This window comes from Corvus moneduloides, chromosome 3, assembly GCF_009650955.1.
Source record: "Corvus moneduloides isolate bCorMon1 chromosome 3, bCorMon1.pri, whole genome shotgun sequence".
NCBI lineage: Eukaryota > Metazoa > Chordata > Aves > Passeriformes > Corvidae > Corvus > Corvus moneduloides.
This window is the reverse complement of record NC_045478.1, coordinates 59,294,868-59,311,054: the sequence shown is the minus strand read 5'-3', so window position 1 is coordinate 59,311,054 and position 16,187 is coordinate 59,294,868. Positions and strand designations below refer to the sequence as shown.

The following is a 16,187-nucleotide window of genomic DNA, read 5'->3' as shown; positions in this document are numbered from 1 at the left end:
TACCACCCCCTCAGGCAGATTAAATCCATCACGCCAGGCATTTGCTTCCTCCAGATGTTCTTCCACCTTTCTTTTGAAGCTGTGATTTCTGGTACAGTAACAGCTCAGTTTACTATCTTTAGCACCCACTAGGACTGTACATTACCTGCAGCATGCAAGAGAAGTGTTACATTTTCTTCAGTGAGATAGGGAAAAAAGACATACATACATTTATACATATTTATTGTATCTTTTTAAAAGTAGCATTTGCAGTTACTTTTAAGCATTCACCTCTCTTCTGCTTCAAATGTGCACTTATTGAGAGAAACACCTACTGGCTTCCAAGTCCAAGATTAATACCAATGATAATACATGCCAGAATCAAGCTTCATTGCTTGTTGGCAGCTCCTGTCATCAAAACAGTATACAGTAAGACGAGTGTAGAAAAGGTCTGTGTTAATCATTCAGCAATAGGCTGGGGCTGGATTAGTGACCACAACATCATCTCCAGTTGAAGCACAACAATTTTCCTGAAGTTCACATTTAATTTTTTTTCTTTTGCATCGAGTAGGTGGACAAGGCAGTTGTTTTTTCTACAGTAGCTTCATAAGTTGATAAGGTAATTAAGCTATTAGAAAGCATCCAAGGGAGGGCCACGAGGATGGTGAAGGGTCTGGAGGGCAAGCTTTATGAGGAGGGGCTGAGGTCACTCGGTTTGTTCAGCTTGGAGAAGAGGAGACTGAGGGGAGACCTCATTGTGGTCTTCAACATCCTCACGAGGGGAAGCAGAAGGGCAGGTACCGATCTCTTCACTCTCGTGACCAGTGACAGGACTCGAGGAAACAGCATGAAGCTGAGTCCGAGGAAGTTTAGTACAGATATTAGGAAAAAGTTTTTCACTCAGAGAGTGGATGGGCACTGGAACAGGTTCCCCAGGGAAGTGGTGACAGCACCAAGCCTGTCTGAGTTCAAGAAGCGTTTGGACAATGCTCTCAGGCACATGGTGTGACTCTTGGGGTGTCCTGTGCAGGGCCAGGAGCTGGACTCGGTGATCCTGATGGGTCCCTTCCAACTCAGCATATTCTACGATTCATCCATAGGAAAACACTTGCTGTAGAACTTTCTATTTAGAAATGTCTTCTCTTCGTGTAACAGCAAGAAAATACTTGAAGTCTAGCATGTAGTTAAGAGAACTGGGAACAAACCAAATTTCATCCTTGGATAAACATATGTAAATGCTATAGATTTCAATCTAGCCCACGCACAAAGTTTTACACATACTACAAACAGAAACAGAAGGTATCAGCAAAAGACTATTCTTACATTGCTTCAAATTAATTTGCAACTATACAATTTTAATTGTAATATAAAAAGGGAAGTAATATAACAGAACAGGTATGAAGAGAAATATTTTCCAAACTTTTATTTGTGCACATTCATCAGGTGAAAAAGATAACTTTTACAGCTTCTTTGGTGCCCAATATTCAGCATACAAAAATGTAAAAGACTATTCACAAATAAAACACAAGCTCAAGCTAAAAAAAAAAAAAAAGTCTTAAAGGTAGTGCACATCGTGACAGCTTTGCTTATGAATACACAGAAATTACTGCAAAAATAAATAGAACGTCTTTTTAAAAGCAGCAATTTCATATCTTGTAAACTTCTGTTTTTACAATACAGCACTGTTAAGAGTAAAATCCAAAAGAACTGGAGTCTATACTGTGGCCATGAGCAAGTAAAAGAGTCTGTATTCCTCTGCTATGGTTGGTCCAGTTTTCCTTTTTGCTTTTAGTCCAATGTGCAGCAGTCTCTGAAGGTGCTCGGTTAGGGAACCTAACCATCAAGTGGTGAATTACAAAATTTATTTCCTGCTTTCAAACACGAATGGATAAATCTGTTCCACAGCACTGGCAACAGCCTTTACGTTTGGCCCTGAGACATAGTTTAAAAAAAAAAAAAAGGCAGTAGGAAGAGAAAAATCAGAGAATTAGAAATTAAAACAACAACAGTATCTTTAAAAAAACCTTAATATTATTAGCAATCACAACTTCATACCATAGACAATAATAATTTCTCCCCCATTTCTCCTAACTTAAGAAAGTTTTTCTCTGACCACTTTTCATGTGAAAGTCTTTTCTTGTGACTAAATCTGCAAGATATTCTACATTGATCAATGGACTGACTACAAATAAATAATACTGTCATTTAATTTCATAACAACTTGGCTGATTTTCAATTTACTGGCTTAAACAGCCCAGAGAAGAGGCTGAGTGCAGAGGTAAAAGAAGTTCTTTTACTTATGTGAATCTTCTAGGAATTTGTATTTCTTCAAGCCTAGCCATTTTTAGCTCTTGCTTTAAAAATCTACCAACAAAAAGCTACTGTTAAACAGTGCTGGATTTAAAAGAAGTTCATTTCAAGCAAGGTTATTTTAGGTTTGAAAATGATAGACTATTACTTTCTATCCTGGGTTTTGCAAATAGCTTCATCATTGATCTCAGGACAAAACCTGCAAGCCAGGGAATGATTTTATTGTCTCAGGATGAAGCATATGAATGTTATCTAACATGATTTATGAGCATCCAGGCAAAGAAAAGGAAAAACGACCTAGCAATGCTTTCTGGTGGTACTAGACCACTTTACGCAATGAAAAATTAAGACTGCAAATAAGTGAGCAGTAACATGCCAGAAGATATTAACTCTGGATAGAAGCTTGTGATGCAGATAAAGGAGAACAGTAATTTCTCACATGCTTTGATGAGTGCGAACTCAGGGTTTTTGGAACCCCACTTTAGACTTCAAAAGTTTCTTCCAAGTATAGAGAACTGTTCAAAATGACTCCCAAAACCAGTAACTTAAGCATAAGTTACTTGAGTAATTATTGTTTTACATGCTCAGTCAGAAAGCAAATGGACGAGAATAGGATTCTTCCTGTGTTTTCCAAGTGGTCGAGTGAAGCACTCAGCGAAAACAAGCCTGGTGAAAGATACCTGTCTTCTGGGTAGATACTGCACCCTCCTTAAATTTGGCTGCTATTAGAAATGAAGGTTCTCAAGAAAGCCTTCTAAAAGTGAGAATATGAGTAGGCAAATAGTTCCAGCAAAAAAGTGCTACTCTCTGTAAGGCTGAAGAGTTGTGAAAACTGGATCATCATTCTATGGCATATAAGAGAAGGAAAAAAACGAATGAAACAAAACAAACCTCCTAAACCATCCCCTCATTGCTCATTTTGGAGCAAAAGAAATAGTATTTCTATCTATTACATGCCAGTGATTTTTAGTAGCTTTTACCAATGTAACCTAATCTTTTTATACTTTTCCCACTAAAAGAACCCACCTTCCTGGGTTTTTTGTAACATTTCTAATTACATATCTCAAACAAAATTCTCTGAGTCAGAGGTATTATAAGTACTAGTACTACAGAAATATGAATCTTTAAAAGAAACTTCATCTGAATGCACTTGAGAAGGAGTGCAGTAAGGCTGAAAAGTAATTTAAAACATTTTTAGAATAAGAAGTGTAAGACCCTGTACATTTTTTTTGTCTAGAAGAGAGGCAAAACAGAAGCCTACAAAATCAACAGAGGTCTGAGATATTTCAAACTCGCTGCACTATAAGGATGCAAAACTTTTATGTTTACCATATTTACCTTCATATCTGAAAGGAAAATTCTGAAAATATGAAAGTGATTTTGTAAGTAATGAAGTAATAAGAATCTTAAAGAGAAGCTGAATCTCATTAGGAGGCTGACAAGACATGCTGACAGCTTTTTATTACTGCAGTGATACTAAGGCTTCTTATTTATTTTAAATTTAGTTTCTAGTTCTGGCTAGACCAGTTGCACTGTTCAGAACACATACTGCAATGCTGAAATATTTTTTAGCCCTTTATTTTTAGATTACTAAATCTGATGGAAGTTTGTCTTCTTTAGAAAACACTGCTTCCAATATTTTGCGGGAAATGTTCCGCATAAACCTACATATTTGTTAAGGAATTAAGATGTGAAAATAAAAAAAAACCCTTACCCAGCTTCTGAACCAGTAGCTGAGCTCTAACAACTGCAAGACATAATTCCTGCTAAAGTGATACACAATTATTTTTTTGGTTCTGTAGTATTTTAACATGTATTCTCTGAAAAACCTGACTTCTTGTACCTGGACACTGATGGAGGACACCTCACAAGCAAACAGGAAAGAGAATGAAAAATGAAAACGATGAAGAGAGAGGAAAAAAATGGCATGGCCTCTCCAAGACCCAGGACAATCATGTCTCAGATTACATGGGAAAAATCACTGATGCCTGTGATTCAGTGGTGGTTCTCTCAGCTGAGCTTTAACAGAAGAGAGCACAAGTCTGAAGAGCTGCAAACATTGGTCAACTTCATTTATGACAAATTGCTAAGCTCTCCTATGAGTTTCCACAAATCTCCAGTTTGGAAATATGTATTTATGAAAGGGATGTTAATGCTAAATGCAGTGTAGTTAACAGCACTACAAAAGGAAGAAAAAAGGAAAAATATTCAAATTTGGTTTCATAAAAGAACCAGACTGTGTACATTCAGTCTAACTAATTTTCTGAACCTACCAATAATAACACTTTCTCTACAACTCTTCGGGCACTTTCACTCAAAAACAAACTAGGTGCTAGCACTGGGAAACTACATCTTTTCAGCATTATCTTTTGACTGTTTTAAACATCTTGCTTTCCCAAACCTACTGGCTCTAAAGTTAAATATTCCCAACAGGTTAAATACTTATTTTTTGACATTAAAATACCTGTAACTGTGATACTGCCTGTGGAAAAAATCTGTAAGGTAGCTCTGAGAGATTTTATTCTGTAACACACGGCAGGATGAAGTTCTGGTTCATAACTAGAAAACAAAATGAAAAGTAAAAAAGAGAGACCTAGAACTGAAAAATAAAAGCTTAAGAAGCATATCAGGACGAAAATTCTTTAAAATCCTACCGTACCTCGCATGAGGTCTGTTATTCTTCGTAAATTCTGGCAATCTGATCTCAAAGGGCATGTTGCACACTGCTAAAACATTCACCACTTTAAAATCTGTGAAAATTACCTTTTCAAAAGAGAGGAAAAAAAGACATTAAAAATTTACTTTACAGCAAGTCAGATGTATGGGTTGCAGAAAAAAAAAAGACAATGCTTCTACTTTGGATATTTTGATGAGTCAAAATTAAAACCTTGAGACTGATGCCTTTCTAACAGGCGTCAAAACAGTACTTAGTGGACTCAGATCATTTACATTATCCTTCTGTGGTGGAGTAACTGCTGAACTAGATACCTCACAGTTGTATCATGGTCACTACAGCAGTATGGTTGTAGTGCAGTTTAAGAATGAGACACAGAAGCAACTCAAACTGCTGTACTAAACACCTCCCCACTGAAAAGAAACTAAATTTAACAGCTCATGGAACATCAAAGTAAGCAGAGAAAAAGCTTAAATATTGTTGCAAACTTCTTTAACGCCTTGTTGCTATACACCATTTTTATTAAAGCTAAGAGTAAGACAAAAGGTGACAGCTGTTTTGCTTTAAATGTCCAGTGGCCAGTAAAGCAAACTTTCTACTCTGTAACTTTCTGAAACCCAACTCAAACTATTTGCTTTCAGTTATTCTTTACCATGGACATTTTAGATGATGACAAAATAGCCAACAGACAACTGCTATACAAAGAAACCGCACTGCTGAGAGGTCAGTGTTGGCAGTGTCACTGGGGAAATTTTTACTCATTTTCTGAGATTGCCTAAACTTTAAATGGCCATTCTTCTTCAGTCTATACTTTTTAGAAAGATATTTAGAAAGAAGCAACTTAGCCTTAGATCAAGTTAACCTTCAAAATACAAACTGCTCACTTTATGATAAAACTTGGTGTGTCCACCCTGGAAGCACTGTGCACCTCACTGACTTAACGTTCCATTCCAACTTTAGGAAGCTGGGTCCAAAGTACACATTTGTGACAGTAAGAGCATCACACTAATGCTGGGGTCTGATGCAGCATTACCAGCATAGCCTGCCACCACTGCCTTTATGTAATACCATCAAAAGGAGTCTCTCCCTGAAAACAACAGTTACTGTGTCTATTTAATTGTCTGTCCCCAAACTGAACCTGTGTGTAAACAGCACAACAGACTATCAGGAAGTTTTAGAGTTACCAAATCGTGTCATTTTAAGTCGTTCATGTTGCTGTTTTTCAACCCTTACTGTGCAATGCAAGTGGTGCTCCTGACTAGTAATGTTCATCCAAGCCCAGATAAAAGAGGGTGTTTTCTGTCCTAAGTATTTTATTTGGCTTATTTCCAGCTGTGCGACATGACAGTGCAGAAACACTTTTTCCCCTCCCTCTTTAAGAGGCTCACACTTGCACTTATTAAGATGGAAACGTATCTGCTATTCCACCAGAAATGAGTGAAAATTATGTTCAAATGACAGTAAAGTTTCAGTACTTTTTCCAAATAAATCTTTTGAGATACTGTAAATTCTATCTAAGAAACATTTGTGGGTGATTCATATATTAAACCAAATTTGTTGTTCATTATCCAGTGAAGAAGCACTACTCTGAGCTGCCAAACCAAACTGAAATCTACAAAACAAAACAGCTTCTCTTTAACCAGCATCTGGAAAACGTATGCTGACACAAAAGGGGCATCTGAGTGAAAACACGCTTACTGCTAAACTGTTATGCTCCCTCTTCTTTGTTTCTTTCTAAAAAATGAACTAGCAGCATTGCTTGAGTCATGCAAGTCCTTTTACATCAGAATTACCTGAAAACCTAGTTTCTGTAGACTACGAGCTAATCGTCTGGCACCAAATTTAGCTTCCTCTTCACTAGAAAGGAGAAAGAAAAGAATCTAGCATTAACAGAAATAGAGTAAACAGCTGTACATACACACACCACAATAGGTACTCAGACTACAAAATGAATCATTATATAATGTAGCACATCAGCCATGATCTCATGGACAGCCTTCCCTTTATCTGACTGTGTTACATTTTAACTAGACAGACATTCAAATGGAGTCCTTCATGCCCCGTTTGAAGAATATCTTGGTACTTGGCTCCAGCTGAAGTGAGACATGTTTTGGTCATACATGATTTTAAGTACCCTTAATGGATAAATAAGATCATGGGTAGTTTGGAGTTAACATCCTGAACAATCCTCTTTCATTTTGGAACAGAGATCATACACAGAAAGTATGCAAATTTACTGTTGTACCTTACCTTATCCTTACTTCAAAATGCAGACACGTCTTAAAGGAATTCAGCTGTTAAGAGTTAAGTGAGTCTCAGATGCATTTGAACTGAGAGTCTGCTTTTGCTTCTTTCCAGTCCCTCAACACTATAAAACTTGATTAAATTCAGGTGGGGTTTTGTGAAAAAATAAGTGATATCCTCAAGAAAGGTCATCCCTTCCCAAGTCTCAACTTCTAGGTAAATACACAGAATTCTTAAAGACTTCCCAAATCTCTTTAGGATATTCTTAATAAGGCAGTTTTCCCTGCTGCTCTCCCAAGAAGGCTAAACTGATATTGTTTAAGATTTCAACACTATCTGAGGCAGACACTTCACGCAGAAAACTTCCTCCCAAATACGTAGCTTGACAGGGATCTTCATGTGATCCAGTGTGAGCAAATCTAACCAGTGGCAAGTACCACCTCTTCTACATTTACAATGTTGTATTTTAAAATACATAAGGATCTAGAGCTAAAGAAAGAATCGTCATGAACTCACCTTGTGGCTCCTGTGCAAATAACTTTTCCTGAGGACCAAATTGTGGCCGTAATCCTAGGTTTCCTAAGCTTCATTAAAACCTTCTAAAAAAGAAAAGTGGAAAAATTGGAAATTAGCAGTAATTCAATTTCATACTGGAAAAAAAATTATCTGTTACCCAAATCAACTAAAGTTACACTAAAACTTCCTTTATTTCGGATAGTCTTGAACTGCTCCTTTATCTCTTTCAGTAATTAAAAAACCCTAGATCCTGAGAAGAGCAAAATAAGCATGAAATGTATCAGCCAATGATTTGGTGTACACAAAATAGATTAAATTAAGATATTTTTCACTGAATAAAAAGCTGAAAACTACGAGCACCATGCTGAGTTTTTTTCTTATTACAGTGAGTTGGCATTGCTGACTCCATATCAAGATATATTTTCTTGACACAGACATCAAATTTTGGGAGGCAAACCAGACCCTGAGGTGTAAGAGGCCTCATCCCAATATTCACCTCACTACATGCTGTTTCCTGAGACAGCATTTCATCACTCCCATTACTGCACATGTAGTGTATTACTGACTAAATACCTACCACAAGAGAAATAGAGAAATAAAATTCTGCTTTTCTCTATCTGCCATACACAGGTATCAGGCAGAAGAATGTTTAGCTTAAGGAACATTTCTAAAAACAGATAATTGAGGTATGCTGAATCTCTTACCCCAACATCACGCTTGTATATCACATTTGCTCCCTCTAATGCAATCTTCCTCAAGTTTAAATGACATCTTGTTCTAAAAACACACACTACATTTGTGATTAAAATGTCCAGTGCAACATCACTGTCCGCATCCATTGGGGTGATTTACAACTCAATTTTCCCACCAGCTCACCACGAAGATCACATCCTGAGAAGCAAAAATGATAAAATTAAACATACCAATAGCAATCTGCCTATTAATGCCACTGTATACATTTGCCCCTTAAAAGAGACAAGAAGCAGAAGTGACTACACTGACTCACTTAACAGTGTGAGGGGAGGGCGAGTGTCTACATCCTTTGTGCTAGAAAATAGGAGGTAACTTGTTCAAAGCCATGTTGCCAGACTTAATAGAAATGAAATGCATATACATATATATGTAAAAGAATATTTTAAATTGCCAGTTAAATATGTTACAATTCTTACCAAGTATATTAGGACACTGTAAAGATTACTGAAACTTCTTCCATAGCTCCAGTGGATAATCTTGCCTCAGCTCATTTGAGGATGTCATTAGACACCTCAGGAAAATGCACTTCTCTGACTGAAGTTGATAATTCTGAACAGTTTGACATTTGTGTTGGAATGGATGAGCCTACAAATAACTTTGAACTAACACAGGTTACACAAACTGCAGTCTGTAGACAGCCTACTGCCACAGCTTTCCCATCTTCATCCAGCACTCTTGGCCTATCTTTCCCAATAATAGCTTAAAGCAAACTATACAAAATGGTGGCAGCAACAAGCCTGGGCTGACCCTCTGCACTGCCCATAGGAAAGCATTGTCTGTGCAGAGAGAAATCGAGTGTTTCTGAGGAAAAGCACGGGTAACTGAAGGCACAGGATGGCCACCCAGTACATGTACTGCAAAGCTAAGGCACCCAGGAAGCATCCAGGCTGCCCATGCACATCAAAGGCGACACTCCTTACACACACCTCAACTGGGAAAAAGAATCCTAACACCAGGAGTTGGGCTACCACTCACTCCAGCCCAAGAACACCGACATGTCTTCAGTAACCATACAAAGCCAAGACAGCAGACATCTCGAATAGATCTCAGGTGAAAAAAAGGAGAGGGGAAAAGAATAAGATCATTGGTACACAGTGAAAAGGACTTACATAAAAATTTTAGCAGTATTTCATCCAAAATAAACAAAAAGGAAAGCAAAGAATAAAATCAAAGCAAACGCGTCACATAAGCGAAATGCTCCACATGGTCATTACCATGGAAGAAGCAGGACACCATGCAGCAAGAACAATAACATACCTAACAGACCATAAATATTTATATCACTTTAAATGTTTTGGCCTTACGTTCCATATTAGAAATCTTCAAGATAGAATACTGATGTTATTATCAGTATTTTCATCTGACTACAACTCCCTAAACATCGTGCCATAGTCTATAATTGAGAACTCAAGGTGCATCTTTGACTACCCCTCACTGACAATACAGAACTAACAAACTACATGGCAGACGTGCACAACGTACTGGGTCAGCTGCTGTGGTGGTTACTGCTTACACTCTGCAGCTTGTTTCCTGCTGAAAGAACTATTCTGTAATTGTTGGCTTGTCCAGTATAAGAAAAGGCAAGATGGATGATAATACAGAAAAGAGATGAAGAAACAGCAAGAAGAAAACAGAAAACCCAAAGGTTATGTGTGGGGGTGGAGGGAATGCAGGAAAAGAAGAGAACAAACAGTAACTAATTAGTACTCCCAGATCTCTTTTTTATTGAACCAAAAATTACATGAATCCTCAAAGTTAGAGATTACTTATCCCATCTGGTTTTGATGGACTACTACAGATTGGGCAAGTAATTTATGGCACCAGATCCAAAGATAGCACATGTGCAGATTTTGAATGGCATGCAGGCAGGGCCATCACGGAGCTGGAACCCATGGCATTTTCAGAGAGGCATTTGTTTTCCACCCTGGCTCCAGCTCCCGGCTCTTGCTGAGTTCATTTACTGGAACCCAGGAAAGATTGTCAACAAGATACCTCCAATCAGTAGTGTCTCCTAATTATCAGCAAGCGCCTGCTGGCACACTGAGCCTCTACATTCTGAAAGAACACCACCATCACGCATAACACCCTTGAAAGGTTGCTAACATCTAAGCAAACCACAGTACCGTATGATAATGTCCCCATAAAATATGGCTTATCTTAAAAAGATCCAGGGAGAAAAGTCACGTGCTCATTCAGAACAAAGGGAAAAGTGGTTGAAAAGAGAGGAAAATTACAATTTAAAAGGAAAAGATCTATTATTAAGGCAAAAAGGCGGCTGTGGAGCTGTCAGCAAGGATGTTTTCAGCAATTACAATGTATCTTGGTTAGAAGTACAATCTACTTGTACAGATTTTAAGGGTACAAAAATTACACAGATTACAGTGGTATACCCCTATTTTAATTAGCCATGCTCTGAAAGCCCAAGACAACAGACACTAAGAGAGGGGCTTTTTAATTTGAAATTGTATATATTATGTCAATGATTTCGAACACACCCATTCCTATCAAGATACAAATACAATGTTAAAACTTTTCCAAGGCATGGTTTGGAAAGATTGGGTAAACCAAAATGTTTCTAGGCTTGGATACTTGTGATCAAGCAGTAGCAAGTGTAACCTATCACAATCTTTGACTTAAGCTTTCATTTTAATGTCCCACACCTTACCTACAACAAAGAAAAAAAATAATCTAGAGAGAAGATGTCCTGTTACCTTTCTTTGGGAAGGCTCAAACAACTTCAAATTCATAGGAACCATGAGAACAAGAGCAAGTTAAGCTTTTTTAAAAAATAAAAATACATGGACTACATAAAAAAAAAAAAAATCTGAGGAACATATTTACAAAAAAGGTCTAACAATGTTCAAGAAAGAAAGATGTTCTTATTTACACATATCTCCAGCAGCATGACCAGCTGGAACATTCTGATCCTCCTCTTTCCCAGTTGTCTCTGGTATTCTCTGCTATTCATACACGCTACCGGAGCACCAACTGTTATTTCCCAAAACCTGAATTTCTGCATTTCTATATCTTTTCTGCAAAATGGGGAAAATAGTGCTCCTTACATATAAGCCTATTTATATTCCATACTTACGCAGTTACACTTGCAGAACAGAGGTTAAGTGGAAACCAAACATCTGGTTCTTTCCAGTTCTGGGTTTGCAAATGCTTAAGTTGATTTTATTGAGCTCAGCTTGGGTTTTGTTGATTAATTCTGCCCTTTGAAGGTTCTCTCATCTGAACTGTAGAATTTTGGCAGTCTAAATCTCATTTCCAAAATGATGTTTTGCCAGCTAATGCTAATTTAATAATAGGTTAAATTTGAAAATAATTTGTCTACATGTACAGCATTTCTTTTAAATTATGTACTTCATCTGACTTTCTCCAACATAAGAAACTAGCTAACTTTGATTTCAAGTTGTTTTGCACCAGCGTAACACAATCTAACCCGACAGAGGAAACAAGTTTAAATACATCTCTGCAGAAGTTTGCATTATTTTGTTTTATTGGGGAAATTTTAGAAGTTTGTTCTTGCTTTTCAACATAGATTTCAGGGATACACCTGGAATATTACCCTAAGAGAAAAAAAACAAACAAAACAGGAAGGAAAAAAAAGTAGATGGATTAAGCACGATCATGAACACAAAAATAAAAACAACAACAAAAGCTAATGCAAGGATATTTGACACTGTAATGTATCCTACACTGAAACTAGAGAAACTCCACAGAATAAGAAATACTTTGGAGGGAGGAATGAACACAAAAGTTCTTAAAGCATTACCTATACATCCACTGTTAGAACTATGGACATACTATTTTAGATGCTCTATAAACACACGCGAAGACAAAAGGCCCTGCACTGAAATCTTACAATCTAAAAAAAACCAGCACTCTGTCTTCAGAAAGTTCCAAACCAACCACAGCACCATCATCAAAGAAAGAGGAAAGGCACTTGGGATGGGGTATATAAACAAAGTATTATTTTAAGCTCTTGACTACCTTTGATCCAAGAAACTCAGAGCTATAAAGGTAGATGGGGGATATCTAACAATGGTTATGTTAATGTCAGAACAGTTTAATAAACACCTTTTTCACCAGCAGTCTAAGTATAAGCAACTTCTACTGGTTATTTTTAACCTTTCTCCAAAGCAGTTCACAAACTGACCAGCTCCACAAACAAGTCCAACAGCCCAGCTGAAGGGATATTGATCATTACTGCATCAGTAGACATTTGTCAAACTAATGCCTGAAAGGCATCTTTGAAGAAGTTAACATGAACCTCTGCAGGATGTTTCCATATGGGAATGGAGAATAAATAAAGCCTTTCAGGAATGGGGAGAGTTGATTACATCCTTCCACTGAAGGTGTACTTTTAAAGATTTATGTTCAGCCCCTCAGAAAACAGGTCCATATGAAACGTTGGAGGTGACAGACCTCTGAATTCTGCTTGAATCCTTAGACACAACATAGCCACAGTGGCAGGTGAATGATTCCCTGAAACCAAGAGCAACATATGGATGTGTAGAACATCCTCTGGTCCAAACAACTTTCTTAGTTACTGAGCCAGTGGGGCAAGCTTTTACTTTCTGTTGCAATGGCAAGTTAAACTGTGCCTAAAGCAAAAGGCCATCTTGAAGCCACTATTCTCACCTTTCAGGATTTGCACAGCCATGACTATTTATATTTTGGTGGAGAAAATTTTCAGATACAAGCAAAGCCAGTATCAAAGCAGGGATTTGTTCAATTAGATCAATGCACAGAATGATAATATCAGCTATACCATAAGCAAGTAGGACCTCCAACCTGCTGTCAAATCTCTTGGATAAGCCTACTGCATCTCCGTGGGGTCATACAACACAAATCCATTTGCAAGAATAAAACCAAAGAGTGTATAGAGCAAGACAAGAAAGCATATTTTAAATAATTCATAACAGGCCATTTTCCTCAAATCTTTCTCTCATCAAAAGGTCCATTCATATTCAAAAAAAGATGCACTTGAACTCAAGTTTGTGCCATTTTTCCCTCAGAACATCCAGGAATACCTTAATGCCAAGCATTAAGAAGAGTCCTTTTGGTCTTTAAAACATGTGGAAAATCATCATATGCATGACAAAAGTCTGAAACAACAAGTTCAGTGGCCATTCCAATTCGATGAAACGTCGTAAGAAAAGTAAAAATGTTTAGCTGTAACAAAATATTTTAAGGCAACGGGTAAGCTTCTCACCCCCTCCCAGTCAAACATTTTTACCATTTGCGTGTCCCAGCTGAGGAAGCACGAGTACCCTTCCTATCCCGCTGCTGGGAATCTCACTCAAAGCCCTACATGCACCAGCGTCACAACGCTCTGGTCAACAGCTAGTTCCCCCGCTCAACCCCAGCCCGAAACTTCTGCGGCCGGCACGGCACAAACAAAGCGCAGGCAGCAAGGCGGCCTGGCCACGCCGGGCTCCGCCGCTCGGCAGCGCCGGCTTGTGCGGGCATCGGCCGCCGGAGGGCACGGGGCCGCCACAAAGCCCTCGGGGCCGGGCGCGGGCCGGCCAGGCTAGTCGGGGAACGGGCCGTTCCCCCGCAGGATGCCCTGCCCCTTCCTCTCCCTCCCTGCCCCGGCGGCCCCGGCCACGCACACCCTCCCGCCCCGGGCGCGATCGGCACCGCGGCGGGAGGCACCGGGAGGGCCGCGGCGAAGCGGGGGAGGGCCCGCGCCGCCTCCCTCACCTCGGCCGGGCAGGGGCGGCGGCGGAGAGGGGCGGGACGCGGGGGCCCAGCGGCGGCGGCGGCGGCGGGTGCTGCCGGGCAGGGCCCGCGGAGCCGAGACGCGGCGAGGGGGAGGAGGAGGAGGAGCGCGGCCCGTCGGCGGGTGGCGGCCGTTACCGTGCGGGCGGGCGGCCGGGCGGCGGTCGGGGCAGGGCAGGGCAGGGCGCAGCGCGGTGCCGGTCGGTGGGTGCCGGTCACCCGGCGGCGTTCCGGGTGCTGGGCCGACTCCCCGCGACAATAAACATCCCCCGGCGCCGCGGGCATAGACGCGGCGCGGCTAGAGCGGCCGCCGGAAGTCACGGCGGCGGGAGGGAGGGAGGGGAGGAGGGGAGGGAGGGGGCCGCGCTTGCAGGGCTTCCGCTGTCGTCCGCCGCCCCCGGAGGCCCGGGTACAGCCCGGGACGGGCCCGCGGTGCGCGGCTTCTCACGGAATCACGGAGCGGGTCATGTCGGAAGGGACCGCAGTGGGTCATCTGGTCCAACCTCACTGCTCAAGCAGGGTTGTCCCAGAGCACATGGCACAGGATTGCGTGCAGGCGGTTCTTGAGTATCTCCAGTGAGGGAGATTCCACAACCTCTTTGGATAACCTGTTCCAGTGCCTCGTCACCCGCACAGTAAAGAAGTTCTTGCTCATGTTCATCTGGAACTTCCTGTGCATCAGTTGCTGCCATTGTCTCGTGTCCTAAAGCTTGTAAAACTGATAACAGGCTTCAGCTCGACCACGTCACCTCTTTAGCTTGCTATAGCCCCCTTGGTCTCTGGCTTGGCCGCTCCACACGTATTCTGACTAAACCGAGTGGTCAGCGTTGGTCTGACAGAAGCCAGCAGGCATTAGAGCTCACAGCAAGAGCACTCTGCCAGTATTGCTGCTCCATACATGCCTGTTGTACTGCAGCAGGACTCTGGTCACTGCCTCCTGTCTTAAAAATTACTTGAATTTTTTTTTTTTTTTTTTAATTTAAAGTGACTTTATTTGGTATTGAAGGGATAGTCCACAGCAGTAAACCGTGGGAGTTTGGTGTGTGAGCAGGCTGCTCACTCCAAGTGAAAAAAAGATATGAGCAAGTGACTGAGAAGTCTCAAATATGCCCAAGTCCCTTAAGTTCTGTGAGGCCCTCAGTACTTTTTTTTTGTGATTCTAATGTTAAAACAACTAAAGTAAGACTGCTGTTTTGCACTCTTTCGATATGCAGATTGTTTCATCCTTGCAAAGTGAGCACATGGTGCACACTTAGACAAAAGACAGAAGGGGACATGTGGACACTGGGAGTGCCTGGGATGGCACTGGTTCTCTCTGTCCAGGACAGTCATCTAAATTTGGCACTGTCCCGCCTGTCTGTCTGTAGGGAGTAGAGCCCATGATGAACTACCTTTCAGCTACACTTATATTTTCTCTTGGAAAAGCTGTTGTGCTTCACTTGGGAGCCCAGGAATGTGCCTGCAATGTGGCCCATTAAGGACTCACTGCCCAGACTGACAAATGAAATATATGTCAAGTTGACTTCAGATTTATAAAGAACATTGTTCTGTATATGAAAATTATGTATATATATTTATATGGGTGCACTGCAGTGTATTCACTGTATTGACAATTTTCTGAAACTGAGGTTCTGTAATTATGTACTTTGGTTATGTGACGTGGTAGCAGAATAGCTTTAATTAGGATAGAAAGAACAGTATGAAATTTAGATTTTGAATTCTTCAGAGTTGGCATGTTTTCTTCTGCTAGATTCAGTTTAATCTTTGAAATGCGTGACTAGGTTCACTTGTCAAGAATAAGTATTTCAAGTTCTCACTTCAAATCAGCTGCGAGTAGACGGTTTCTCTCTCCTATTCGCAGGCTGGCTGCACACCGGCGTGTGACAGCGCTGCCACCCTGTGGCTTCCTACAGACACGGATCCAAGCGGAACCCACCGCCTTCGGGTGAATACAGGCAAGCGAGGCAAGCTTTTGGAAACC

The 16,187-nt window shown here is 40.5% G+C and overlaps 1 protein-coding gene across 4 annotated transcripts; it reads right to left on the bottom strand.

Annotated features, from left to right (window-relative positions):
- Positions 1-205: 205 nt before the first annotated feature.
- Positions 206-14,537, bottom strand: TBPL1 (TATA-box binding protein like 1). 4 transcript variants are annotated; one of them, XM_032101779.1, is made up of 7 exons: positions 14,345-14,537; positions 8,428-8,614; positions 7,724-7,806; positions 6,757-6,820; positions 4,949-5,052; positions 4,754-4,848; positions 206-1,911 (listed from the first exon to the last, which is right to left on the bottom strand). In XM_032101779.1, exons 2-7 carry the CDS (start codon positions 8,560-8,562, stop codon positions 1,841-1,843), a joined length of 552 nt encoding a protein of 183 aa, XP_031957670.1. In that variant the 5' UTR covers positions 8,563-8,614; positions 14,345-14,537; the 3' UTR covers positions 206-1,840. The 4 variants fall into 4 exon arrangements, with proteins under 4 accessions (XP_031957670.1, XP_031957671.1, XP_031957668.1 ...); XM_032101780.1 differs by lacking the exon at positions 14,345-14,537 and adding an exon at positions 14,189-14,211; XM_032101777.1 differs by lacking the exon at positions 14,345-14,537 and adding an exon at positions 13,722-13,958.
- Between the last annotated feature and the right edge of the window lie 1,650 nt (positions 14,538-16,187).